This window comes from Molossus molossus, unplaced genomic scaffold, assembly GCF_014108415.1.
Source record: "Molossus molossus isolate mMolMol1 unplaced genomic scaffold, mMolMol1.p scaffold_m16_p_24, whole genome shotgun sequence".
NCBI lineage: Eukaryota > Metazoa > Chordata > Mammalia > Chiroptera > Molossidae > Molossus > Molossus molossus.
In genome coordinates, this window is record NW_023425360.1 from 740418 (window position 1) to 768115 (window position 27698).

General features: G+C 64.8%; 1 protein-coding gene across 1 annotated transcript; it reads left to right on the forward strand.

Annotated features, from left to right (window-relative positions):
• Positions 1–25913, forward strand: ADAMTS7 (ADAM metallopeptidase with thrombospondin type 1 motif 7). The gene is made up of 25 exons (XM_036278139.1): positions 1–103; positions 3002–3007; positions 5590–5939; positions 6596–6761; positions 7541–7746; positions 8107–8190; positions 8373–8497; positions 9057–9206; positions 10367–10510; positions 14533–14677; positions 15023–15115; positions 15661–15806; positions 16447–16616; positions 16786–16919; positions 17816–17936; positions 19050–19294; positions 19498–19639; positions 20051–20177; positions 20443–20656; positions 20926–22212; positions 22842–22994; positions 23303–23476; positions 23560–23706; positions 24280–24442; positions 25756–25913. The coding sequence occupies exons 1-25, from the start codon at positions 1–3 to the stop codon at positions 25911–25913; spliced, it is 4953 nt and encodes a 1650-aa protein (XP_036134032.1).
• Positions 25914–27698: the final 1785 nt, after the last annotated feature.

Here is a 27698-nt window from a genome sequence, read left to right on the forward strand (position 1 = left end):
ATGCCAGGCCCGGGCCCCCGCGCCCCCCGCAGCCCCGTGCCGCTGCGCCCCCTCCTGCTGCTGCTGTGCGCGCTGGCGCCCGGCGCCCCCGGACTTGCACCAGGTGGGTGCTCCCCGCTCCCCCGCGGCTCCCGCGGCCCCTCCCCTCCGCAGACCCCGCGCCCGCCCCCCGCGCGCGTGGGACCCGGGTGGGGTCCGGGCCCTCCGACTCCGCCATCGGCGCTGCTGTGGCCGGGACGACGTCCCCAGCTCTTCGGGCTGCACTGTCCCCTCCTCGGGCGCAGCAGCGCGCGTCCCTCCCGGGGTCTCTCGTCCGAGGGGCTGGACAGAGCCCGGTCTGCACGCGGAGTCGCTTCTCACCGTCCTCCGCGCGCCTGTGTGGACAGCCGGCTGCAGGGCGCTGCGCTCCTCCGCCCCCCGGCCGCCCCCCGACTCAGCGCTGGCCGCGGGCCCTGGCCGCGGGGTCCGGTCTCGCGCCGCCCTGCACTTCCTGCCTCCTCCTCCCCGAGTGGGAAGGCGCCCGGCCGGCCTCCGAAGAGCCTCTGGCCGCGGAGCTGCAGGCATGTCCGGAGCAGCCGGCCTGGGGATTTAGGAACCGGGGGTGGGGGGTTCCCCGGTCCCGCGCTCGGGGAGCTTCTGGTCTGATGGGACAGTGGGAAGAGCCTGCAGGAGGCAGGCGGGGAGGCTGTAGGGAAAGAGGGCCGGAGCTTGCGGGCTCTGGAGGACGAGAAATCCTGGGTGGGCTGGAAAGGGTGCAGGGGTGGGGGCTGGGGGTAGGGAGACCTGCTCCCCAGTAGGGAGATTGTGGTTCGGGGAGCCAGTGAGGGGAGGAGCAGATGAGAACAGTGCTCTAGGGAGTTTGGTGAGCGGCAGTGTGTCCCGCGTGGAGAATGATCAAACATTTAATGGGCATTTACTGTGTGCCAGCCATCCTGGTTCTTGTTTCTCACCCGCAGGACAGCAGCCTCACCAAGCAGGGGGTGGCGAGACAGGCTAGTAAACCAGGACAAGCGGAATAGGGAAACTGAGGCAGAGAGTTAACAGCAGTTTGCAGCCAACTGGTAAATCCTATCTTCCCCAAACCAGGGACACTTAAATGGTTTGTACTTGTCCCCAACCAGAGGGCAAATAGCGTAAATCACTCTACTCAGGGAGACACATACAGAAATCCAGTGAGTGCCATTCGCCAACATCACCCAAGGACAAGTTGAGAGAATAAGTCTCATTTTGATACATCAGCATAAAGCTGATGAGTATTCTATTGAAATCCTCCCCTAAGACCTCCCCTAAACACCCAGCCTTTAAAAGCTCTCCAGACAAAGGTCCCAGCATGAGCTCTGTTCCCAGGGGCATGCCCACCCTGCCTTCCCTCACAGACGTGCACCTCCTGAACTCTGAGGGACCCCAGAAGGCTTGCAACCAGAGCAGCAACGGGCAGAGGCAGTTCATCCCAGACGAGCCCCCTGAACCTGTCCCCAAGGCCCCTTTTCTCTGACCTCTCAGTGAGCAGACCAGCCTGGGCTCATCTCCCCAGCCCTTTCTTGTCCCCAGCTTTAATAAACATCCTCCAAAATCCTCCTGTTGTGAAACTTTTCCTGGACAAAGTCAAGAACCCACACACTCAGGGCCTGGTCCCCTTTCCCGTCACAGTGGAAAGTCCTTTATGGATGGGGGGACAGGCTCAAGGAGAGTAATCTGCTAGGTCACCCCTGGGCTGCCCAGAGGTGGGAGAGGACGAACCAGGTGATGGGGGTGTGGGAGCAGGAAAGTGGATTTCCCTCAGGGGTCTGCCTCCGCGCCTGAGCTTGGGGCCAGGTCCCCTGGCAGCTGTGGGAGGAACTGGGAGGGGGCCCCCTGTGGGCAGGGTCTTCTCCACTTCCACTGCAGGCCAGACCCATGTATGAGTGTGGCCACCCTCCTGCCCTCCAGGTCATCCATTTGTCAAATGAGGACAGCGTCATCTACCTCATAGGGGTCTTGTGAGGACTGAGCGACATGAATGACCTCCATGTAGTGGCTGTTATTTTTGTTAATCTGCCAGGCAGCCCCAGGAAGATTAGGGAGTCCTTGGTGAGTCCTGTCACTGGGAGCTGCCATGTGAGGGTGGAGGCAGGGCAGGCACCCTCCCCGCCCCCAGAGTGGAGTGTCAGTAGTACCTGGAGCCCTCATAGATGTGCAGCAGGGGCCTCCCCCTGCTGCTCACACTCAGGATCCCTAAACCAGGGACACCCAGAGGTGCTGCGCTCTGTCATTTCGAGTTGCCCAGGAGACCTGGCCTGGGGGCTCTGCCTACTGAATGCGACCTTCTTTGGGGCCAAAAAAGCACATCTTGGGCTCACTTTTAGGAAGATGTGACACACCAAGGGACTTGGAGTTGCTGAGACTGGGGCCCAGCAATATCCCCATCAAAACGCCACATCGCAAGTATGAGCCCTGTGTGTCTGTCTCCCACTCCTACACACACACACTCACTCACCCTCTTTGGTATGAGCAGTGGGTCATTGTTACCGGAAAGGGGACCTGGCCTTTGGCCGGTCTGCCTAGGGCCAGCCAGTCGTGTGTGGGGAGATTTCACGGCAGGAATCCAGGTGACCAGGAGGGAACGTTAGTTAAAGCTGGGGACATGAAACAAGGAAGGGCTTAGCATGGAAGCAGCAACAGGAGAGCCCGGACTGGGCTGCCCTAGCGCTCTGGGAAGTCGGAGACAAGGGGCCTTGGGGACAGGTTCAGGGGGTAGCCTGGGATGAGCTGCCACTGCCCAGTGCTCCCCTGGTTGCAAGTCTCATGGGGCCCCTCAATTTAGGAGGTGCCTGCCCGTAGGAAAAGAAGAGAGGGAAGAAGAAGGGAAGACAGAGTGGTGGGGGTGCTCCCCAGAGGGAGAGCATGCTGGGTCCTTTCTCCTGAGGATTTTAATGTTTTCTTCCAGGCGGGAATCTTACGGCAGGTCTCAGTGCAGGGTTTCAGCAGAATGTTCATCCGTTTTCTGGGTGCGCCCCTGCAGGGCGTGGTCTTCATTGACTGGTCAGTGTGAGGGCAGGGGTCATTGGTCATTGAAGCTGGTCCTGGTGTCGTCCACCCAGCTTGGCTGCTTTTCTGTCTGGAGCTGAAATACAACTGAGGCCCAGATGTTATCTCCAGGGAGGTGACCTTCTGTACCTGATGAATCGTCTGCCAGTTTGTTCAGCTGTCTGCCTCGGTTTCCCTGGTCCACTTGTCCTGGCTCACTGGCCTGTCTCAGTTGGAAGGGCTGGCTCACAGCAAAGGTTCCTGCTAGGGAGTGGGGGGTACACACCCTATTGGCATTTCTCTGGTAGAAGCTCCAAAGCGACCGTTCTGACACCTGAGAAATAGCCAAGTATTCTGTGGAGCTCTTGCTAATCTCTAATCATACCTAGATCACACTTGCTATGTGCCATTGACTCTCCTCGGCCCTTACATATTACTTCATTTAACTGCCATAATCTAAGATAGTAGATATGACTCTCATACCCATTTCATAGATGGAGAAACTGAGGCTCTGAGTGGTGGCTGTCAGAGCTGGCAGACCAGCTCTGCAGCGCAGTAACCGGAATGCCTTTGCTTATCTCTGTGTGGCCCCTGTCACAAGCCTGAACCTAGCAGCTTCCTCTATAACTCTCCTGGAATGAGTGCCCTGCAGTGTTGGCCTGAGGCCCACAGCAGGACTGCTCCACGGCAGACATGTCCCCGGGACACATTTGTGCGTTCTGGGGGCTGGTTCTCCCTAGAGGTTTGGAGTCACCAGTCACGTACAGGCCTCCCTGTCCCACCCACACACGTTCGGGTACACTGCTGCCGTGTGGACTGGGCCACGTAGCTTGTGCTCCTGCAGTACACTGAGCTTGCAGCCCGGAGGGCAGCAGCCCCCTCTCCTTCAGCTTGGCTTCAGCAGCCGTGGCTGTTACTGTCCTCACCCTCCAGGCCACGCACTGTTAGTGGCTGAGTTGGGACTGCACCGGGGCCTTCCTCTGTTCAAAGCCCACACTTTGACTACGCCTTATCACTCCACTGCCTCTTCCCGGGCTTCCCTGCCTGCCGCGTGTCCCCTTTGACTCCTCGCTTTGTTCCCCGTCCCTGGGGATCCACCACCAAGATGCCCTCCTCATCCTCACGGTGAAACATGGACCTTATGTCTAGAGACATCATCTCACAGTGCCCCCTTTTTTACTTATTTATTTAAAAAAATTTTTTTTCTTTATTGATTTTAGAGGGAGAGGGAGCGAGAGATAGAAACATCGATGCTAGAACATCGATTGCCGCCTCCTGCATGCCCTCCACTGGGGATCAGGCCCATAACCTGGGCATGCGCCCTGACCAGGAATTGAACCGGCGACCTCTTGGTGCATGGGTTGACACTCAACCACTGAGCCACACTGGCTGGGCTCACAGGTGCCCCTTTGACAAAGTTTGTCTTCATCCTGGCCACGTGCGGGTATCCCCTCCCCTCGGTTTTGTCTCAGCACTGTGCCAAGGGGCAGGCTTATGAGGGACCTGCACCCATTTCTCTATTTGGAGGGCAAGGATGGTATCTTAGACACTTTCCTGGACTTTGGAGCACCTCACACTGCCTCACAGCACCAGATACCACGGACCAGGCAGGTGACATACGTGGACAAAATCACGTTTGCAGGCCGTGGTTGTGAGGTTGCAATCCAACGTGCCCTCATTCCGTGTCAGAGCAGACATCGCCTTAAAGGTGACCAGCCCTTGCAATGGTAGAAGCCCCTGCAGGGTTAGAAAAGCCCCGGTGTACTGATTTGGTGGCCCCAGAACCCTGACCTGCAGCGCCAGCCCTCCGGGCCAGTGCTGACCGATTACCTGCAACCTTTCAGAGCCCTCCAGGTGTTGCTGAAGTTTATCCAGAGTCACATCCAGGGCAGAATTTCCTAACTTCCCCGAGGCGCTCGGTCAAAACAGAGTTTCCTGGCTCTGCTTTCCTGGAGGTGCTGATTCAGAGCCTCCGGGATGGGGGATCGGAATTGTTTTCGACGGATCATTATCTGGGGAGTGTGGAATAGCCTCGCCCTGGTGTCCTCCTGAAAATCAGAGATGGGGGAGATAGGCTCAGAGCCACATGCAACAAGTACCCCCGGGGGCCACCCTGCCTCCTGAGTCCAGGCACGTCCTGTTGCTTCTGTTGGGGGGATGTGCCCCCGAGGGCCCTGGCTGTGGCCGGCTGTGGCGGCAGGGGCTGGGGAGGGGGTGTTCTCAGCAGGGGCACCCCACTGTGCCTCCAGGGTGCTCACAGGAAGTCTGGCAGGTGGCTCCCTGGGGGCCAGCTGGTTTCTGCAGCCTGGCCTTGACGGAGCTTCAGGCTGGGTTGGAAGTGAGATGAGTGTGGGGCTTTGGGCAGAGGAAGGCCAGGACCTGGTGGGTGAAGGGGCAGAGACCCGAGGTGGGCAGTGGTGGAAGCATGGAGCCCTGTGACCAGCTTGTTGCAACAGCGAGACCTGCAGATGGGGAGCTGAGGCACGTAGAGGTGACACAGCAGAGCCGGTCGCGGGCACCTGGGGACGCGGGGATGTGCATCTCCACTCTGGTCCCCGCAGACGCGCGTCTTTCTCCCCACAGGGCCCGACGGCCTGCAGGCGCTGGACATCGTGCACCCGGTGCGCGTGGACGCGGGGGGCGCCTTCCTGTCCTACGACCTGCGCCCACGCTCGCTGCGCAAGCGCGCCGTGTCCGCGCACCGGGCCGTGCACACCTTCTACGAGCTGCAGTTCCGCGGGCGCTCGCTGCGCTTCCACCTGGCGGCCAACACGCACCTGCTGGCGCCCGGCTTCGTGAGCGAGACGCGCCGCCCCGGCGGCCTGGGGCGCACGCACATCCGCACGCGCCGGCACGCCTGCCACCTGCTGGGCAAGGTGCAGGGGCCTGCGCTGGAGGGCGGCATGGCGGCCATCAGCGCCTGCGACGGCCTGGTGAGTGCCCGTCCCGCCTGGACGCGCCCGGTGGCTCTGGCCATTCACTTCTCCCAGGCTCAGTGGCCGTGCCTGTCAAACGGGGGTGACACCGCAGGGCCCCTGTTCTCCAAGACTGGATTCCCCAACTTTTCTTCGTGCGCGCGTCCCCCGCGGGCCAGGATCACACGGAGGGTCCCATGGGTCAGGTGGGGTGGGCTGCCCAGCTGGCGTTTGTGACTGACGTTGGAGACGCAGGCCTGGAGTCCCCAGGTTTGGGAACCAGACTGAGCAGCTCTGAGCGCAGCTGAGCCCCTCTCCTGTGGGGGAGCCTGTCCCTTCTCCGACAGGCTCCGGGACCGGGGAATAGATGCCCAGAGGAGATGCAGAGTGGCCTGGACGCCAGGGCCCGGGCTCCCGGGTCAGCATGGCAGTCTGGGACCATGTGGAGGACCTCCTGTTAGATTCATGCACGGCCTCCTAATGGGGGAGGGGCGGGGTGGGTGTGTGGAGCCCCTTCAGCCCCAAAGCCGGTGGCTGTGTGAAGTGGCAGGACATTCGGGGCCGAGGGCGCAGCGTGAACAGAGGCCCAGTGGTCCGGGGTCAGCGGGGGTGGTGGGACGGGGGCAGCGCCGTCCAGGCTGGCGCAGCCCGTGTGACCTGGCGCCTCCCTGCAGAAAGGTGTGTTCCAACTCTCCCACGAGGACTACTTCATCGAGCCCCTGGAAGGTGTCCCGGCCCAGCCTGGCCGCGCCCAGCCCCACGTGGTGTACAAGCGTCAGGACTCCAAGACAGGGATGGAGGACGACCACCCCAGGTCGTCCGGCACCTGCGGGGTGCAGGGTATGCTCCTCTTCCTGCAGCTGCAGGGCCGGGGATGGGCACAGGGCACAGAGGTCCTTTCTGGAAGCTTCCCCATGCTTAGCTCCCCTTGGTCCAAAGGGACATGGACAGACCAACAGACCTGCCCCAGTCCATCCTCTGGATTGACCCCTTTCAGCCAGGCCATGTGCACCCCAGCAGGGCAGCCAGTCAGAAGCCTCCCACTCCTCCCGACTTGGGTCCCCGAGTAACTGACCTCTCGTACTGGGGACTTAGCGCACCAGCCAGTGCAGGTAGCAGCTGCCCCAGGGCTCCTGGGTTTGGGACTGCTTGCTGGCCTCACCGGCTGCCACCACTGCGGGACTGTGCTGGGACAGAGAAGCACTTCTTGGCCTCAGTTTCCCTGATTGTGAGCTTGGGGCAGAGGAGCAGGCCTCCAGAGGTCACCTGGGGTTAGGCCTGTGTCTGCATGTGTGGGGGTACACTAACTCCCCGTGGGGGAGCCACACGGGGAGATGGGGCCAGGAAGTCCCCTCACGTGGGCACAGTGCTTCACTGTGTCCTGTCCCCCATTTCACTGGCCCACGAGGTCGCTCTGAGGCCGATCGGGTATTCCTATATATAGGCGGGGGTCCCAGGGGCCCAGACTGGAAGTGACTCGGTTAGAGGCACATGGCAAGGTCAAGGGCAGAGCCGCCCACGGAGTCCAGTGCCGTCCCTATGAGCTTGTGAGGGGAGACCCTTGAGATGTGTGGCTGGGGCCCGTCTGACAGCTCACCCCACCCGCCCGGGGCCCACAGAGTCCGTGGAGCAGGAGCTCCAGCAGCGGGACCTCTGGGACCAGCAGCAGCAGCAGCAGCAGCAGCAGCAGCCGCCGAGGCGTCTGCACCAGCGCTCGGTCAGCAGAGAGAAGTGGGTGGAGACCTTGGTGGTGGCCGATGCAACGATGGTGGAGTACCACGGACAGCCGTACGTCGAGACCTACGTGCTCACCATCATGAACATGGTGAGGCTGCCGCGGGCAGTGGCTGAGGGCCAGCAGGGGGCATGGGTGTGGGCGGTGGGCGTGGGCAGCAAGGCTGGCCCCAAGGCCCAGGCCCCCAGCAGGGCAAGAGTCTCCAAGCCCTTGAGTCCGAGAGGCCCTGGGGGGGAGCTGGGAGGGCACCTCTGGGTGTACTTTACGCACCTTCCGTCTTTGAGGGTGGCCTTGTCTCCTGGGCTGAGTGGGGGGGCCCCTTGAGTATGTTGGGGAGAGGTGCGTGCAGCTGGCGCACTGCAGAGCCCCCCTGCGTGAACGTGGGTGTGGGTTGGGGGCGGCAGTGGCTGCCCATGTCCTAGGTCCAGGGTGACGGCCTCTCTTGGGCAGGTGGCTGGCATTTTCCATGACCCCAGCATCGGGAACCCCATTCACATCACCGTCGTGCGCCTGATCCTGTTGGAGAACGAGGAGGTGAGAGGCAGCATCACCTGTCACCCAGTCCCCGCGGGCCATCTCTCAGGTCCCCCAGGAGATGCCTGTGGGCGGAGGAGTAGTCGGGCCGACTGCTATCCTGCTGCCGCCCCCTGGGCGTTGGCGTCCTGAGCCTTCGGAGCCCAGGGGCAGGCAGAGTTGCTCACACTCTCTGCCCGCAGGAGGACATGAAGGTCTTACACCACGGGGACAAGACCCTGCACAACTTCTGCAAGTGGCAGAACAGCCTCAACATGAACGGGGACGCCCACCCGCAGCACCACGACACCGCCGTCCTGATCACCAGGTGCCGCCAGCTCGGGGGGCCCTGCCCTGCCCTCAGGACCTCGTGCTGTGGGGCGGCTGTCAGCCTCGGGAGGACAAGCGCGGGCACTCACGCAGTTGTCAGAAATGACAGAGAGAGACTGCGCCCTCGTCCAGGGCGAGGCGCAGCACCCCTGCCGGCAGTGGGCGTGGATCCGTGCACGGGCCCCCTTCAGATTTCACCCGTGTGCCCTGCGTGTGTGTGTGCGTGCGTGTGCGCGTGTGTGTGCAGCTCTGTGCAGTTTTATCACACGCGTGCGGCCACCAGCCCGGTCAGAGGCAGTGTTGTGAATCCCACGCGGAGTTCTGTCCCCTCAGCTGGGCTCCAGCAGGTCTGTGCAGGGTCAGCTCCGCAGACCCAGCCGTGTCCTGGTGGGGCTTTTGCGAACGAGGGCAGTTGCGTCCCAATGGCTGTCATGCGGGCTCGACATCTTGGCGTGGTGGGCAGGCATCCTTCTCCCTCCGTCCCTGGGCTCCTTGGCTCGGGTGGGCCTGGCACTGGGCCAGGTCAGCCTGAGGGGTGCTTCTCTCTGCCTGAGCAGGAAGGACCTGTGCATGGCCATGAACAAGCCCTGTGAGACCCTGGGCCTGTCTCACGTGGCCGGCATGTGCCAACCCCACCGCAGCTGCAGCATTAACGAGGACACAGGCCTGCCCTTGGCCTTCACCGTGGCCCACGAGCTCGGACACAGGTACCGCTCAGCCCCCACCGCCACCTTCCAACTGGGGGCACCGGGAAGCCGGACCTGTGGTCCTCAAACTCCCAGGGAGGGGTGCCCTGGCCATACACGGTTCCTGGGTGTCCCAACCCACAACCAGGCTTTGTGCCTGTTAAACAGGAAAGAGGCCCACTGGATACATCGGGCTGTGACCGCAGAGCCGGTCTTGTTGGGACAGGCCAGATGTCCCCAGAGGGCACTGGCTGTCCCTCCTCTTCCCGCACTGCTTTTGTGTTTTACTCTGGGCCCTGTGGCTACTGTCCTGTGGCCCCAGGCAAGTACCCTGCCCCTCTGGGCCTCTGTGCGCTCCCCAGGGACTGAGGGGCTGGGTCAGGGGCGATGTCCAGGCCTCCTGCACCTGACGTGTCTGCATGAGGCTCCCGTCTGCCCGTGGCCTGTCCCCTCCGTCTCGAGCCGGGCGGCTCCACTGGTGGACGTGGCAGCATCTCAGACGGCTCCTAGGGTTCCCTCGGCCAAAGTGTTGGCGCGTCGGGCAGGCGCCTGGGTTCCCTGGCTGAGGCCCGGGGGAAGCTAGAATAACAGTAGAATAGCACACGGCCCAGACCGGCCGTTCCCAGGCCGTGTCACCTTGGCGAGCTCACGGCCTCTCTGAGCCTCTTCGGGAATAGCAGTGCCTCCGGGCAGCTCTGAGGACTGAACCAGGGAGCATTTCTGAAGGTGCTCAGTCTGGTGCCTGGCACATGGCGTGTCCTTCCCGAGGATGGTCTCGAGGCCTTTTCTGGGGGGCAGCAGCTCAACTCTAACTCGGGCGCACAGCCTCGGGACAAGGACCTGGGCGGTGGGAGGACCTCTGTCAGACTGTTCTTGGTGCCAGTGAAGTTGCCACTGTTGCCCGCCCGGGGCAGGAGCTGGGAGGCTTTGGGTCCCTGGTGCCCTGTTCAGGCTCCGGCTGCTGCACCTGAAGGGGGCCCACTAGATACGAGCCATCGCAGCCGCTTTCTAGAGTAAGGAAACAGGCCCGGGGAGGGGAGGTGACTTTCCTAAGGCCACACAGCTGTTTGGCGTGGCCAGACCTGGGAACAGGATCGGGCACCTTGCGGGCCTGGGGAAGGGTCTGGCTGGCGCCCCCGCCCGCCCCGCCCCCACCAGCCCCTGGGGCCTGTCTCCCGCAGTCTCGGCATTCAGCATGACGGCAACGGCAACAACTGTGACTCGGCTGGGAAACAGCGCTTCATCATGTCTCCTCAGCTGCTGTATGACTCTGCACCCCTCATCTGGTCCCCCTGCAGCCAACAGTACATCACCAGGTTCCTCGAGTAAGCCCCCCGCCCCCGAGGCCCTGCCTGCGACTCTGAGGTCAGGGCGTGACCAGGGATGAGGACAGTGGCACTGAGGTGCCCGGCAGAGCGACGTGCAGGGACCCCCGTTTCCTCCTATTGTGATGAAAATACATATACGTATGCGTCTTAAAATCCTCACCTGAGCTCTGGCTGGTTTGGCTCAGCGGCTAGAGCGGCGGCCCGCAGACAGGAGAGTCCCGGGTTCGGTTCCCACTAAGGGCACGTACCTCGGTTATAGTTTGTCCCCGGCCCTGGTTGGGGTCATGTGGGTGCGACCAGTCGATGTGTCTCTCTCACGTCGATGTTTCTCTCTCTCTCTTCCCCCGTCTCTCTCTCCTACTCTATCTGTAGATGCAAAAATGTCGAGTGAGGATAATAATAATAATAAAATCCTCACCTGAGGGTGTTTTTCCATTGGCTTTTTAAGGTAGAGTGGAAGGGAAGGAGGGGGAGAGAGAGAAATGTCAGTTGGCTGCCTGCCACACCACCCTGACCAGGGCTGGGGGTCACACCTGCAACCCAGGTACATGCCCTTGACTGGGAATCAGACCTGCCGAGGCTCTAACTGCTGAGCCAAACCAGCCAGGGCTTAAATATGTTCGTAAATTATTTTTAGAGAGAAAGGAAGGGAGACGGAGAGATAGAAACATTGATGACAGAAAAACATCCCTCAGCCGCCTCCTGCACGGCCCCAATGGGGGAACCGAGCTCGAACCCCGGGCATGTGCCCTGACCGGGAATCACACCGGCGACCTCTGGGTGCCTGGGACCACGCTCAAGCACGGAGCCACCGGGCCGGGCTCCTGTTGCCCTTTAACCTGCACAGGAACCCCCTTCTCTCCTCTTTCTGAGTCTGATACTTACAACTTTTTTTCCTGCTCCCTGCAAAGTCTCTCTTTCCTTTGAGTTATTATTCAGAGTATTTTTCTGCTGTTGAAGGTTTTCTTAAAATGGCTTGGCTGGATTTCCCGCTCGGCCTGAGGCTCTGGGGTGCCCTCTGGGAGGCCTGTGGACCAACAGGACTTTGCTGAGTCGCTGCTGAGGGGTCGGTCGGGGCAGGCTGCCCCTTCGGGGGGTCTTCAGGCCAGGTGTCCTTCTCTGAGTGATTCAGTCCTCCAGAGAGGAGTTCTCTAGTTGGTACGTCTGGTGGCAGGGTTCTGACAGCCAAACGAGGAAGGGTCTGCGCGTCTTTGTATAGACTTTTCCTTGTTCCTTTCTCGGTTGGTCCCTCTGCCTTGGATTTTCAACAGGTGCTGCTGGCCCAGGTCTTCCGGTGCCTCGTCTGCCAGGAGGGACAGGACTGGGGAGGGATCTAGGTCCGAGGGCGTCTTCCAGACTTTGAGGGAGACATCCATGTGGCTCCCCCTGCACCCCCCGCCCCCCAGCAGCTTGGCCGTTGGCTCTCGCTGCCCTCTTTCATCTGCCATCCTCCCTCGGTCTTGCGGATTTATGTTTGTTCCTTCCCTGTCACGGTGGTGGGGTTTGCGAGGTGGTGGAGATAAGCCTTCAGGTGCCACGTTTTCTAGACGTCCACTCCCTGTGGGGTTTGGGCAGGGACGTGACCACATCCACGCTGGACATGAGAGCAAGGACTCGGGTCTCTGACTGTGCGGGGTGACTGGGGGGGAGAGGGGGACGGGAAGCAAAGGAGACTTGACTTGACGGTAAGAACCTGGATTCTGGCTCAGCTTCTTCCCCTGTTGGCAGACAAGTTACATTTGACCTTCAGCCTAAAGAACGGGATAATGAGTGTGGCCCGGCTCCTGGGTTAATAATCAGGATTCAGGCCCGGCCGGTGTGTGGCCCAGTAGCTGAGCATTGACCCTGCACCAAGAGGTCACCGGTTCGATTCCTGGTCAGGACACAGGCCCAGGTTGTGGGCCCGATCCCCAGTGGGGGGCGTGCAGGAGGCGGCCAGTCGATGTTCTCTCTCGTGAGTTTCTCTGTCTCTCTCTCAAATCAATAAAGGAAAAAAACAATCAGGATCCGGTGAGGAGACGTTTGCTGTGTTGCAGCACAGTACTGACCACACACTCAGCAGTCAGTGCTCAGTCGCTGTTATCACAGCGAAAGGTCAAGACGATAAGGAAATGAATTAGGAACAGGCCTGGGCCTGGGCCCGGGCAGGGTTGGGAACAGCCCAAGGGTCTTCCCCTCCTGCAGATGGCTGCCCAGAATGAGCTGGAGAATCAGAACAGTAGCTATTCCCACACCCCCCCGGGGCTAGTTCCCAGCTGTCCCCACCCAGGGCGCCGCCCAACACCCTGGCTCCTGGACAGACAGACAGACGAGCCTCTGTCTCCATTTGGTGGCAGGAATGCATGAGGGACTTGGCTCGAGGCCTGGGCGGGGGTGGTGGAGAGGGTGACAGCCTGCGCTCCCGGCCTCCTGGGACTTGGCAAGGGTGGAACACGTGTGGCCAGTGCAGGGGGACCCCTCCCCAAGGTCGGCCCATGCACCTCACCGTCTGAGGGTCACAAATGCCCGGGACAGGTGGAAGGAGAGGGGTGCCTGTCCCCTAACTCCTGTGCCCTGTGCCTTTTTGCTGGGGGTGGGATGGGAGACAGAGGACCCGGCCTCCCTAGACAGGGTCAGGGACAGAATGAGCCGGAGTCATAGACGCTTGCCCGCGGGGTCAGGCGGTGTCCCTGGTCTTGGGGAGGCTCGGAGGCACTGGGACCACCTGGCTATCCCCACTGGCCTCTCCGTGGCCCCGCAGACCCACATCAGTGTGACGTGATGTCAGCCACACTCCTGCTGTGGCAACAAACCCCGAGTGCCCTGTGCTCAGGCCCCCGCCTGGGGACAGGCATGTGGCTGCAGGGTAGTGCCGTGGCAGGTGGCTGGGGGCAGGTAGGAGCTGGGGAGGGCGCCGACCCTCCTGGGGTCGTGCACGTCACCTCTGAAGCAACTCGCTAGAGAGCCCTGGGGCACCTGAGGAAGATAGTGCTGGGGTGGAGGGGGTGGCATGGTCGAGGGGGGAGGGGGGCCCACCTCTCATGCCCTCAAAGCTGGGTTCCCGCAGGAGAGGCTGTCCCGAGCGTGTGTCCTACCCCAGTGACCATGACTCCAGGACCGGACTGGGTGTGGCGAGGGGCGGTCTCTTCTCAGGTGGGGGGCAGCTCTGCACGTCCTGGAGGTGGGACTGGGGCTTCCGACCAGGGCCAGTGTCTGCTCTGTCCCCACGGGGCCGCCCGCCCCACTATAATTAGATGGAGGAAGGCCCGAGGGGAAGGGCTGCCGGGCTTGGGGCTCCGGGCGTGTCTGCAGTGTGAGGAGTCAGCCTGGCGGGGAGCCAGCCAGAGGAAGGAAGGGCCACTGCCGGCCGCCGAGGGCCTCTCCCCAAGGAGATGCTGCTATTTATACCTCTGCAGTGTGAGGTCACGGGCAGCCTCGTCCTCTTGTGGACGAGGCCGTGAAGGCCCAGAGAGGGCAAAGGATGGCTCACGGCCACACAGCACCCACAGCCGGGTGCAGAGGGGAGCTTGGGCTTCTGACTCTCCGTCCACACCTGGGCCTGAAGGTGGCCCTGATTCTGGCGGTGGGTCCTGTGAGGGCCTGTCCGGCCCGTCCCTCTCACGCTGGCTGCTCCTGGCTCTCCCAGGCTGGGCCCTCACACAGATGAGTAGGTTGCAGCCCGTGGCCGGGCCACCAGAGGCCTCCGTGGTGTCAGCTGTGATGTGACGCTGTCCAGGTCCCCGTGTGACGCCCAGGCCGGGGCTGAGGGTGGAGGCTGCAGGGCCGCAGAGCAGGGCCGCAGAAGGCCTAGCTGCGCGGAGGCTTCTGGGGGAGGGCCCCGGGCTGGAGGGGAGGAGGTGGGTCAGGCTGGTAGGACCTGTGTGCTGGGCACGGCGGGATGGGGGTGGGGCACAGGACAGGCCAAGCTGGGTGAGGAGAGTTGGATCCCCCGTCACCCTGGCCTCCAGCCCGCTGAGGCCTCCCGCACGGGTCTCCCAGGCCGTCCCCCCTGACCCCAGCCCGCTGTCCCCTCTCTGCAGCCGGGGCTGGGGCATGTGCCTGGACGACCCACCCTCCAGGGAGACCATCAAGCTGCCGTCCGTGCTGCCCGGCGTCCTCTACGACGTGCACCACCAGTGCCGCCTGCAGTACGGGCCTTCTTCCGTGTACTGCCAGGACATGGACGTAAGTGGGCGGGCAGCACGCGCCAGCCTGCAGGTGCCCTGGCGCCGCGGTGACACCTGCTGCGGAGGCCACCGGCCCAGCGCTGAATTCCGGGTGGACTGTCCCCGACTGTGGGACCGTGGGCCAGGCCCCTCCCAGAGCCCATCCCAGAGGTGAAACAAAACCTAAGGCTCCGGGGCCTGAAGTGACGGCCACGGGCGTGTTACCCAGACCCCGTGGCTTCCGGCGTGGGCTGGAGACGCTCCCAGCAGCAGAGCTGAGCCTCAGGCCTCCACAGCCACGTGGTCCAGGGAACACAAAGGGGCCACCAGGAGGGGGTGAGAGTGACCCCTGCTCTTTCTGCAGAACGTCTGCCACACCCTCTGGTGCTCCGTGGGGAGGACCTGTCACTCCAAGCTGGATGCGACTGTGGATGGCAGCAGGTGTGGGGATAACAAGGTACAGGTGCCCCGGCCCAGCTGTGCAGGGGGGACCAGGAGGCCAGACTTCCTCTCTTCTGTCCATGCTCAGGGCTCAGCCCCGGCCCCCGTCGGCAGCCTGCAGGCATGGGCTCGACTCCGTGAGTCCCCCAAGTGTCTTCAGCTCCGAGTCGGCCCCTGGGCTCCTTTATTCTCTGCTCTGCTCCTCTGTGGGGCCTGGGCCTTGGGCGTCTAGAAGGGGACCCCCCTCACCCCTTTCATCCTTCCCTTAGCAGTGGTTCTCAACCTTCCTCACGCCGCGACCCTTTAGTACAGTTCCTCATGTTGTGGTGACCCCCAACCATAAAATTAGTTTTGTTGCTACTTCATAACTGTAATTTTGCTGCTGGTATGTGTTAGGCGACCCCTGTGAAAGGGTCGTTCGACCCCCAAAGGGCTCGCGACCCACAGGTTGAGAACCACTGCCATAGAGCCTTTCCAGGCCTTCCCCCTGCCTGTTTCTCACTAGGGTGAGCATGACTGATAGGCCTGGGTTGGTTGCCCTACCTCCGCGTGTCTTGGCAGTGGTGTCTGAACGGGGTGTGCGTTCCTGTGGACTCCCAGCCTGAGGCAGTGGACGGCGGCTGGTCCGGCTGGAGCGCCTGGTCCGTCTGCACGCGGACGTGTGGCGTGGGCGTGCAGAGCTCCGAGCGGCAGTGCACGCAGCCTGTGTGAGTGTGGGGCCCCGCACCGAGCCCCTCCGTCCCAGCCTCCCGCCCTCAGACGCGTCCCCGCGCAGGCTGAGCCCGGAGGGTCCAGCCACCTCCTCGGGCACTTGTAGGAGTGTCCCAGAGGCTGACAGAGTCCCTGCCGCTGAGCCATTGCACAGAGGGGGACACTGAGGCCCAGAGACTGGAGGGACTTATCAGAGCCACACGACAGAGCAGCAGTAGCTGGAGGGGGACAGGAGGGGACAGTGGTCAAGAGCTTAGACCTTAGGTGGATCAGGGTTCGAGTCTCCCGTTCATTCCTGTGTGAGGGCCTGCTCACCCCTTCTCTGGGCCTGTTGCTGAGAAGCTGTGTGATGCAGTCCCAGCAGTGCCCCCAGTGGAGCTGGGATGGGAGCAGCTACCCCGGCCCGGGTGGGGAGGGGTCCTGACCTGGGTGGGTTGCGTCTGCCCACCCGTGAACTCATCAGGACGCTGGGTCCCCTGGGCTGGAGACTCGGAGCAGCCAGTGCAGGTCGCACCCCAGCCTGTCCCCGCCTCTCAGCTCAGAGAGGGCAGGAGACTTGCCCAGGGTCCCCCAGCAGGTGGGGCTGCGGCCAGCACGCCCTGTGCTTGTGCTGAGCCCGCCCCGCTCTGCCCACAGGCCCAAGCACAAGGGCAAGTACTGCGTGGGCGGACGGCAGCGCCTGCGTCTCTGCAACCTGCAGAACTGCCCCGAGGGCCACCCCTCCTTCCGCCACGTCCAGTGCAGCCACTTTGACACCAAGCTCTACAGGGGCCGGTGGTACACGTGGGTGCCCGTGGTCAACGACAGTGAGTCCTGAAGGTTCCCCGGGACTCAGCCCCCGGCGCTGCCCCCCGCTTGGCTGCAGCCTGTCTGTGCTGCTCAGCGGTCTGCCCCCGTGCGCGGTGGAGGTGGTCTTCCCGGTGGCCCGGTGCTCCTGACCTGTCCTCTGTCGCGAACCTGTGCTTGTGCCCCCAGAGGAACCCTGCGAGCTGCACTGCCGGCCCTTGAACGAGTCCTTTGCGGACAAGCTGCAGGACGCGGTGGTGGACGGCACGCCCTGCTACGAGGGCCGGGCCAGCCGGGACCTCTGCATCAATGGCCTCTGCAAGGTGCGGCCACAGGAGGGTCTCCACCGCCAGTCCCGCCCCCGCCCCTCAGCACAGCTCCCCACTCCTCCCGGCACCCGCACCCCTCTGCTTCTGTGCCTCGGCCTCCTCGACCCCTCATCCTCATGGCTGTCGGCTCCTCCCACACACACCTTGCGGCGGCACAGCCCTGGCCGGGCAGCTGGAGCTCGGCGGTGGCCCAGCCTCCTTCCGCTCGGATGACTTCGGGCAGTGGTTTCCTGTGTGACAGAAAGGGGACTGAGCCCTTGTCACCATGTTATTTAAAAAATCTTTTTAAATCCTCACCCGAGGATATTTCTCCATTTTATCATCAGAGAGAGAGGGAGGGAGAGAGAGAGAAACGTCGAGAGAGAGACATCGACTGGCTGCCTCCCACGTGACCCGACCAGGGCCGGGGAGGAACCGCAACCGAGGTACGTGCCCTTGACCGGAATCGAACCCGTGACTCGTTGGTCAGTGGGCTGACGCTCTAACCGCTGAGCCAAACCGGCCAGGGCACTGTCACCGTGTTAAATGAGGTCATTCAGTAGGTCATTCCCACAAGCAGGGCCCGGAACCTGGCAGAGTGAGCGGTGGCGTCTGCTGGTGATACTTAGTCTACCTTCCAGCAAGAGGGCGGCCTGACCTCCCTGCCGGGTCCCACCCTGGAGGCCTGGGCTCCGAGTCGGCAGCAGGGGGCGCTGTGCGCTTTCTGCACTAGTCACCCAGGGGGTGCCAGCTCCCCTGCCTGCTGCCCCTCCCACAGAACCTGCCCCATCTCTGTCTCGTGCAATCTCAGAACACGCCTTCATGGCACAGCCTCTCCGTTTACATCGGAGAACACGGGGGCTCGGAGAGGCAGAGGGGTTTACCTGGGGCCTCCCCTCCCTGTGCTGCAGACCGTGGGCTGCGACTTTGAGATCGACTCGGACGCCGTGGAGGACCGCTGCGGCGTGTGCCGTGGCGACGGCTCCACCTGTCACACCGTGAGCAGGACCTTCCAGGAGGCTGAGGGCGTGGGTATGGGCAAGACCACCTGGAGGCTCGCTGGCCCTTCCCTGTCTCCCCTTGGCTCTCGCTGTCCCCACCCGGCCGGAGGTGGGACGCAGGGAAGCCACCCTGCCCGGTCCAGGTCCCAAACAGAGGAGACACTTGGCCCAGGTCCAGTGACCTTTTCTCACAGGTGTCCCGCCCCGTGGAGCCCTGGCGGGGTGATGCAGCTTCTGGGGAGCTCTCAGCCCTTTCAGAGGGTCATTGCCTTGTTAGGAAGCTTCCGAAACTCCCCAGTTCCACTCCCTCAGCTCAGGGCGTTCGGCATAGGTTACGTGTCGACTGTACCAAGTGAGGGGGACTTGGAAGTGACGCGCTCACCCTGACAGGGTGACAGAGCCTTTCAGCCTCACCCACGCAGTGGAGGGAGGCCCAGAGGGCTCTGAGAGCATGGAGGAAGCAGTCTCTGACCTGGGGAGGTCAGGGAAGACTTCCTGTAAGAAGCGGCAGTGGCGCCGAATCCTAAAAGACTCAGAAAGCAGAGGCATTCCCCACAGGAGAACGAGCTTGTGTGAAGCGGAGCCCAGAGGCAAGAAGGCGCCTGCTCTGCCTGGGGCCTCGAGCGCTTGGCCAGGGAGCTTGGGTCTCATCCCAGAGAAGCTGCCCAGCACGGTGGTTACAGCTCAGACCCCTGCCTGCCCCTTCCACAGAGATGGGCCGGCTCCTTCACCGTCCGGGCCTCAGCACCCCCGTCGGTGACGGGACGGCAGCGATCACAGCACACGGCTGTCGCGTGTGAAGTGCTGGGAGAAATCCCAGGCCTGTGGGAGGTGCTGTGAAGTCAGGACAAATGGGCTGTGCGGAGGCAGGAGGGTTGCAGGGACCCTCGTGGCCCTGAGTGTCGGCCGTGGGCTAGCTGTGTGACAAAGCCCCGCTGAGGGCTCTGGGACAGGGTGATGGGACGTGGTCACGGGGGCAGGATCGCAGGACCCCTTTGGAGGTGTTGGGGACCTAAGACAGAAAGGACCGTCTGCTTCTGGGGAAGCTCAGCATCTTCAGAGCCAGTGGTGGGACCCTTGGTGTGAGCGGGGCCAGCAGGACGAGGGGTGGGCCAGCTGCTCATCCGCCCCGCCCTGCTCCCAGGGTACGTGGACGTGGGGCTGATCCCCGCCGGCGCCCGTGACATCCACATCCAGGAACTGGCCGAGGCCTCCAACTTCCTGGCCCTGCGGAGCGAGGACCCGGGGAAGTACTTCCTGAACGGAGACTGGATCATTCAGTGGCACGGGGACTACGAGGTGGCGGGCACCACCTTCACCTACGCACGCAGGGGCAACTGGGAGAACCTCACGTCCCCCGGGCCCACGGAGGAGCCCATCTGGATCCAGGTACGGCCCACGGCCGGGCAGGGCGGGAGCCAGGCCCCACGGCAAGGCCTGGGGCGGTCTCAGAGCCTGGCTCCGGCCTGGCGGTACTGCTGGGGCCTCTGCCTCGGTTTCCCCACCTCGACAGCGGCCCTCGGTCCCAGGGGTGGTCGCTCTGGGTGGGTGGAGAGGGTGCACCCTGCTCACGGGCCCTGCCCGCCCCCCAGCTGCTGTTCCAGGAGAGCAACCCTGGGGTGCACTATGAGTACACCATCCCCCGGGAGGCCACGCGCCAGAGCCTGGGCCTCCTGCCTGAGTTCTTCTGGACCTACGGGCCCTGGACCGAGTGCACAGTCACCTGTGGCACAGGTGAGGAGGGCCTAGGCCCCGCTCACTGCTCTCCGGAGCCTGGGGTTTTGCTTCTCTGAGTCTCAGCTTCCCAGTCTGTAAAATGGGGCTGCCAGTAGCACATCGCAGGTCCCCGGGACGGGCACGCTAGCAGCAGCAGCACCTGTGGAGCCTGGCCACGTGCCAGGCACGGGCCGAGCCGGCACACGTGTGATCACCTGTCGTTCTCACGCCCGGGCCTCGGGGCAGCTGTGACGTTGCTCCCGTCTACAGAAGCCTGGGGTTCAGAGAGGCCCAGGGAGCTGCCTGAGGCCTCCCAGCTAGGAAGCCCCAACCGCACTCCGCTCCTGCTGGGTGGGCCTGCTCCGGGAGGGCTCTGAGCCAAGTGGGTGGGGCCACGTGTCTGGGTGCCACTGAACCTGTGGCCTCCAGGCATGCAGAGGCAGAGCGTGTACTGCGCCGAGCGGCAGCTGGGGCCTGTGGACGAGACGTACTGCGACTCCCTGAGCCAGCCGGATGATCGCCAGAGGACATGCAGTGAGGAGCCCTGCCCCGCCCGGTGAGCCCCTGACCACTGCCCGCCCTGGCTCCTGACGCCCGGAGCAGGCCCACCTCCAGCCTGGGACGTCCCTGCTCACTCGAGTGTGGTCCCCCTGGGTGAGGGTGGCGTAGCAGAGGGGCTGTGCCCTGCCACTGGGCGTTGGGGGGCCGACCTGGACTTGGAGCTCTGGGGACACGTGCCCGGGTTTAGGCCTGAGCCCACCCGGACCCTGAGCACCTAGGAGTGCAGCCCGCTACACAGAGATGGCACCTGTGCCCCGCAGGTGGTGGGCAGGAGAGTGGCAGCCCTGCTCCAGGTCCTGCGGGCCTGGGGGCCTGTCCCGCCGGGCCGTGATCTGCATCCAGAGCGTGGGGCTGGACGAGCAGAGCGCGCTGCCGCCCGCGGCCTGCGCACACCTGCCCCGGCCTTCTGCCGGAGCGCCTTGCAACCTCCATGTGCCCTGCCCGGCCACCTGGGCCGTGGGAAACTGGTCTCAGGTGAGCGTCAGATGGCAGGGCCTCCCCAGCTCCACATACCGGTCTTGGCCTGCAGGGAGGCAGAGACACCTGCGGGGAGCCCTGACCGCCGGCACCATGGCGGGAGGGGTCCGGAGCGTTCCAGGCCCAGCCTGGCCCTCCACCTCGGGGACTGGGGTGCCTGGTGCACCCCGGCCACAAGCCGTGGTCTGGGGCTCGGCAGGGCCGCAGAGGGCTGGCACTGCGACATGAGCTCCCAGCCTGACCCCTCGCCTCGGCCGTCCCCGCAGTGCTCAGTGACCTGCGGGCAGGGTGCTCAGCACCGAGCTGTCTTCTGCACCAACGACACGGGCGCCCCCTGCGATGAGGCCCGGCGGCCAATCAGCCAGGCTGCCTGCCCCGCGCAGCCCTGTCCACGGTCCCTGAGCACCCTGGACCCCGAAGGCTCTGGCAGCGGCTCCTTCAGCCGAGAGTTCGCCAACGAGGTCGACTTCATCCCCCACCACCTGGCCGCCCGCCCTCCAGCCCCGCCGTCCGAGCCGGCCAGCACGGGCAACGCCATCACGGGCGAGGGCCCCCAGCTGGGCCCACCCAGCCCCGTGTTTGTTGACGACTTCTACTACGACTACAACTTCATCCGGTTCCACGAGAACCTGGCCTACGAGCCCTTTGGGGAGCCCAGCCCCGACCCGGCAGGCACAGGGGACTGGCCGGCCCCATCCCTGAGCAGTTCCACTGAGCCCCCCACAGAGCCTCCCGAGGAGGAGGAGGAGGAGGAGGAGGAGGAGGAGGAGGAGGAGGAGGAGGGGGCACCAGGAGATGGGTCCCCCGACCCTCCGCCCAGCCAGGCCAGCCCCTCCCCAGCCCCCGCTTCGGAGCCGACGCCCTGGAACCCACTGCTCAATCTCTTGTCTGAGGAGGATGCCTTCACGGGGTCCCCCGGCCTCGGGCTCCCCAGCTCACCCTGGCCCACTGCTGCCCCTGCCGACCCAGACGAGCTCCTGGTGGGGGAGCGGGGCCCGAACCAGCTGCGCCCTCCGCGGTGGGAGACCACCAATGAGGTTTCTGAGGATGAGGAGGAGCCCCTGGGCTACCCAGCGCCCCGCCTGCCCCAGGCTCCCGTGTCACCCCCTTTGTCCTCCACCAGCGCCGCCCCCTCTCCCAGCCCTGACTCCGTGGAGCTGTGGCCTGCAGTGGGGGGAGCCCCTCCCACAGCCTCTCCGCCAGAGGCCGGGGACACGGGCAGCTCCCTGGAGCCCGGGCCACCCACACCCCCAGCCCCAGGACTGGCTGCCGACGCCCTGCGGACCCCGGCAGGGTCGGGGGCCCTGCTCCTGACGGCCCCCACGGGCCCAGGGCACAAGCCTTGGGTGACTGCCCTGGGTCCGGGACCCTCGGGCCAGCCTGCGGCACCCCCAGGCTCCGTGCCAGGGTCCACACCGGCCGGGGACAGTCCAGCCGACAGCAGTAGAGCCCCAGAGGCCCGAACTCTGGGCCCCAGCCGGGCCGAGGAGCGGCCGCCTTTGGGCCTGCCACCGACCAGGAACTCCAGCTGGGAAGTGGGAACCTGGACCGAGGCAAGTGCTGGTGGGGGGTCGGGACCTCGCTGCCTCGGTTTCCCTTCTGAGTGGTGGGGGAGAGCGAGGGGCCCGTCTCCCTGTGTCTCTGGGATCCCCAGAGGCCATTGCCGGACCAGCACAGGGGCTGCCAGGAACGTTCCTCTTCCTCAGGCTTGAATGCCCCCAAGGATGGGGAGCTCACCCCAGACAGCTGGGGCAGCCTCCTCCATGGCCCAGGCCCCTTGCTGCCTAGCAGGGCCCAGCGGGGTTCCCGAGACTCACCTGCTCCTCCGGGTGCTGCTGAGGCCCTTCCTCCTGGCCCTCCCCCCGGGCTGCACCCTGCTTTCTCAGGGCCCGCAGGGGTCTGAGCAGCATGAACCCAGCTGCCCCCGCCCCCAGGGTCCCGGACTGTCTTGGCAGGAGGAGGGAGCTCCTGTTTGGGTCCCTGATGTGGGGGTGGGAGGGACAGACTGAGGTGCAGCGAGGAGCCCAGGTGTTCTGTCAGGACAGCTGGGCCTCCCGACTGCCCATCCTCACCATCTCCTTGGGAGGGGGGTGAAGAGCCCATGTTGCAGATGAGGAGACCAAGGCTGGGCTGTGCAGACCCCGCTCCCCTTGGTGGGCCTGACGGCCGGTCCTGCCCACAGTGCTCCACCACCTGCGGCCTGGGTGCGGCCTGGAGGTCTGTGCGCTGCAGCTCCGGCCAGGAGGAGGACTGCGACCCCGCGGGCCGGCCCCAGCCCGCCCGCCGCTGCCATCTGCGTCCCTGCGCCACCTGGCACACCGGCAACTGGAGCAAGGTGGGTGAGGGTGGGGGGCCGGGCCCACGCAGGGCCGCAGGGGGCGTCGAGCTGCAGGCCTGAGCTTCCTGTTCGTTGCGGCCTCTGTCCTGCCTTTGCATCTGCTGGGGTGACCTTCCCCAGACATGTCCTCGCCTCTGTCCTGCCCCCCCCTCGGGACCTCCCTCCCACCGACTCTCCGTCCTGGGGCTGCCCCCTCCCTGGGACTGAGGGCCCGGTGGACAGGGGTGCCTTTCGCCTGCCCTGGGCCCGCTCACCGGGTCACGGCTGTGCACGCCGGCGGGCCCACCTGCCTGTCCCTGCCCCAGTGCTCCCGCAGCTGTGGCGGAGGGTTCTCCGTGCGGGACGTGCAGTGTGTGGACACACGGGACCTCCGGCCGCTGAGGCCCTTCCACTGCCAGCCCGGGCCTGCCCCTCCGCCCGCCCGCCAGCCCTGCGGGGCCCTGCCCTGCCTCAGCTGGTACACCTCCTCCTGGAGGGAGGTGAGGCCTGGGGTCGGGGGTGGGGGTCAGCCCTGCCCTGCCGTGACCCCTGCCCTGTCGTGACCCCTGCGTCCTGCCCCCAGTGCTCCGAGGCCTGTGGCGGTGGGGAGCAGAAGCGTCTGGTGACCTGCCCGCAGCCAGGCCTGTGCAAGGAGGCGCTGAGACCCAACGCCACGCGGCCCTGCAACACCCACCCCTGCACCAAGTGGGTGGTGGGGCCCTGGAGCCAGGTGAGCCTGTGCCCTGGGCGGGTCCCTGTGGCCACCGCAGATGCAGTGGTGGCCAGTCGAGGTCCTGGCGGCTGAGCGGTGGGGGACATCACGGCAGCCTCTGGGCGGGGGTGGGGAGGTCCGGAGCCAGCACCTGGAGCCACCAGCAGCGCCAAGTCCTGGGCAGGAACGCCGGGCCTGTTGGGGGCTCGGAGGGTCAGGACCCTCAGTCCTTATTGGCTGCTGAGTGACTCTGGGCTCAGTCTCCTCATTTGTAAGAGGTCGCGAGGATGCCGCGGAGCAGCCGTAGGGCACGGGGCACAGGGTGGGGCACAGGGCTGGGCACAGAGGAGTGTGTCCCCGCCTGGGAAGAACAGAGCCGGCCTCCTCCCTCCTTGCCCACGGCTGCCGCCAGGCCTCCAGCCCAGACACTCAGGCGCTCGCGTCCCGTGAGGGGTTGCAGCCCGTCCCCTTGCAGGTGCAGCGTCAGGCCAGGGGACGGCCGCCCAGGAGGCACGAGGGGTGGGCTGGGGGCAAGGAGAGGCTGTCAGCCCCTGGTGGGCGATGGGGACACTCAGCCCCTCCTTCCCACAGTGCTCGGCCACCTGCGGGGGTGGCGTCCAGCGGCGGCTGGTCCGGTGCGTCAACACCCAGATGGGGCTGCCCGAGGAAGACAGTGACCAGTGCAGTCACGAGGCCTCGCCGGAGAGCTCCCGGCCCTGCAGCACTCAGGACTGCGAGGTCGCCGGGCCCCCACGTGAGTGTCCTCCCCCCACATAAGAACTCGGGAGACAGGGGTCCAGCTTTTCCTAACTTGGGAGAAACGGGGCGGCAGCCTGAGCCCCCAAGTCGCTGTGCGACCTCAAGCGGGTGCATTCTCCCTGCGTGTCAGAGTGGGTCCCGGGGCGTCCCTGACACTGGAGATGGGACCTGGTGAGCCCGTCCCCGGCTCTGGCCAGAGGAGGACTGTCCGGCATGTGCAATGCTCCCACCCGGGGTCCTGCTCGCTCCCAGCTGCTGGTGGCTTCTGGGCCAGCTGGGTCCTCCTGGAGGAAGGGCCTGAGTCAGAGGTGGCTCTGGGCACACGCGCGCACACACACACACACACACACACACACGCACACTTCCTGCAGCCCAGCGGCCAGCAGTGCTGAGCACAGGAAGCTGCTCGGCCTCCACCTGGCTCCCCTCACAGCTGTGTGGCCTTGGGCTCCTCTTCCTCATCCACAGAGAGCTGACAGCCCATCTTGGGGGTTGGGGGCTCTAGAGGGCTGGTGAAGGGCCCAGGAGGTGCTCAGGGAATGTGGGCGTCTTCCCCGAGGCCGCGGTCACCCCTCCGTGAGGTCAGGAAGCGGTTCCCGTGCTGTCAGCTGTGTGTCCCCAGCTCCTAGGACAGCTGGTGGCCCTGAGGGTCTTGGGGTCTGCCCCGTCTGCCCGAAGTCCTGGCAGAAATGCCACCCACCGGCCCTGCCCGCTGCACCGCGACGGCCACAGCCTCGCCTCCAGGGCGGAGTTGGGTCTCTGCCCCTCGTGCTGGTCCAGCTGGCTGACTCCAGGTGGCGAGGGTCCGGTGGGGGAGGGCAGGCCTGTCCCGGAGCTTCTGGGTTCCTTGGAGGGTGGTCAGGTGGCTGAGGCATGAGCTGCCCCAACAGAGGAGGTCAAGGCTGCAGCCGGCCAGGTGACCCGGATGCCGACACTGGAGTCCCCAGGACGCTGATGGTTCAAGGGGTGGTGTGGCAGGACATCTGGGAACTCCAGGGTGTGCAGTGACCCCAGGGGGGCAGCGGATGGCAGGAGGCTGGGGGCACGGACGAGGAGGGAACCACCTGAGGTCACGCGGCAGGAACAGGACGCCTGTCTGCAGGTGTGAGCCGGGAGCTGCCGGCCCCGGGCATGTCCAGGCTGGAGCTGCAGGCCCCGGGCATGTCCACGCTGGAGCCAGCAGGGCCCGGGGGCAGCTGAGCGCTGTCTGCAGCACCAGGAGCGGTCGGGCTGGAAGCAAGCACTTCCCCAAATAGCTCCCGAGAGCCTGTGCTGAGCCAGCGCCCGCCCCGCCCCGTGCCCCCCCAGGCTGCGAGCAGGACCTGCTGTCTTTCGGCTTCTGTGAGACCCTGAGCCTCCTCGGCCACTGCCAGCTGCCCGCTCTCCGTGCCCAGTGCTGCCGCTCCTGCCCGCCGCCCGGCCACAGCGCCCCCTCCCGTGGCCAGCCGCGGGCCACCCACCACTGACCCCTGCCCTGGCCGGGCGAACCCACAGACGGACCACTGACAGCCGCAGGAACCTCAGTGCCCACCACCTCTTTGCGCCCTCATGGTGCTAACCCTGGCCCCTGCCTGCGGCAGGCCGGGGAACCCCCTCAGAAGAGGTATTTTTTTATTCCAACGGTTTGTGTCACACGTTATTAATTATTATTGTTATCGTTATTATATAAACAAGCATCTACCATGTCAAAGCGCAGCCTGGCTTCCTCTTGGATGGGGGGAATTTCGTGTCTGAAACTGCCCACCTTCCGTCCCTGCCTGAAATGCCACCTTTCCACGGGAGGCCAGCAGGACAGGGGAGCGGCCGAGCGACGCGGGGAACCGGCCCACGCGGCAGGAGGCCGGGAGAGGCCCCGTGGCGGCTGCTCCCTGCCAGGTCCTCAGACCCATGTTTCGCAGGGCGGGGCCACCCTCCCAGCCAGCAAGGCCCCTGTCATCCTCAGGGACAGCCCCTGAGACGATGGGGTCTGCCCCCTCATGGGCATGTCCCCTGTCCCCTGTCCCCCTGCACCGAGAAGGCAGAGCGAGGCCTCACCCTGGGCCCCCCGGGGCAGAGGGAGAGCAGACGGCGAGCACGGCCCTCCGGCCCCACTTGCCTGGCTCCTTCAGCTCCTCGCTCGGGGAAAGTGCTGGGCAGGTCACGGGCCTCACTCCGGCGTCCCCTTCACCACCCAACCCGAGCGGGGTCCTCGCTGCACTGACCTTCCAACCAGCCTCCTGGCACTGCCCCCACCGCCCCGCCTGCCGGACCCATTTCCAAGGGCCAGACTGGCGCTCACACCAAGGAGCATATGGGAAGGGGCCGCACACCGTCCCCCGACCCAGCCGCTCCCCCAGGAAGTGGCCTGCGCAGGCCCCTCTCGGGAGCCTCGGACTGGACCCTTTTATAACCTGCTCACAAGCCCTGGTCTCGAAGGTGGCACCCACCCTTCTCCATAGGGACACTGAGGGTCAGAGGTGGCAGGGCTGAGCACGGGAAGCTGGCCCGGCCTCCGCCTGGCCCCCCTCATCGGAGTGAGTGAGGCCAGGCACTCCTTCAGGGACACCACTCACACCTGTTCCACCTGTCACCTGGGTGGTGGAGCTGGAGCTGTGGACGGTGGCCCCGTGGCCACTCGTGGCTGGTGTGTATTGGGGACAAGGGGCTACTGAAAACCAGTCCTTGGGGACAGACCAGAGGCCAAAGTGAACAGTTCGGCCTCAGAACAGGCCGTGGGGTGGAGGGCTGGCGGGCTGGGCTGCCAGTAGGGAGGAGGTGCCGCTGTGCCCAGGGGCTCCGATCACACACCACCCACTTCACACCAGAAGCCCAAGGCTCTGAGGGAGGCGGCTGGCTGAGGGCACACACCCTGGCCATTCAGGCCTCCAGCCCGACCTCCTGCTGAGCGGTGGCCGTCCCAGGCCAGGCAGGAAGACCACCTGGGCCGCCCCACCGTGGCTGGACTGAGGTCGCTCAGGAAAGCCCATTGCTGGGGACTGGCGTGAGCCCGCACCATGAGGATGGAGGGGCGACAGGCTTCCTGTCTGTCTGCAGACGCCCGGCTGGCCCAAGGAGGCCCTGGGGACCTGCTCTGAGTAATGGCTTCCACGCCGTCCGCTGTCCACGGCCCCTCAGGGGAGGCAGGGAGCAGGGCCTCTGCTTGGGGGCTCCCAACCCACACACGAGCCTGAGGATCCCAGCCCCACCTGCCACTGCTATCGGGCTGGGTGACCCCGGGACCCCAGCCTGCTGTGTGCTGTCCCGGGAGGAGA

Coding starts and splice junctions, on each gene's coding strand:
- ADAMTS7 (XM_036278139.1), top strand. CDS start 1: ATGCCAGGCCCGGGCCCCCGCGCCCCCCGCAGCCCCGTGCCGCTGCGC. Junction 15,116..15,660: donor GCAGGTGTGGGGATAACAAG/GTACAGGTGCCC, acceptor GTGTCTTGGCAG/TGGTGTCTGAACGGGGTGTG. Junction 23,477..23,559: donor ACACCTCCTCCTGGAGGGAG/GTGAGGCCTGGG, acceptor TCCTGCCCCCAG/TGCTCCGAGGCCTGTGGCGG.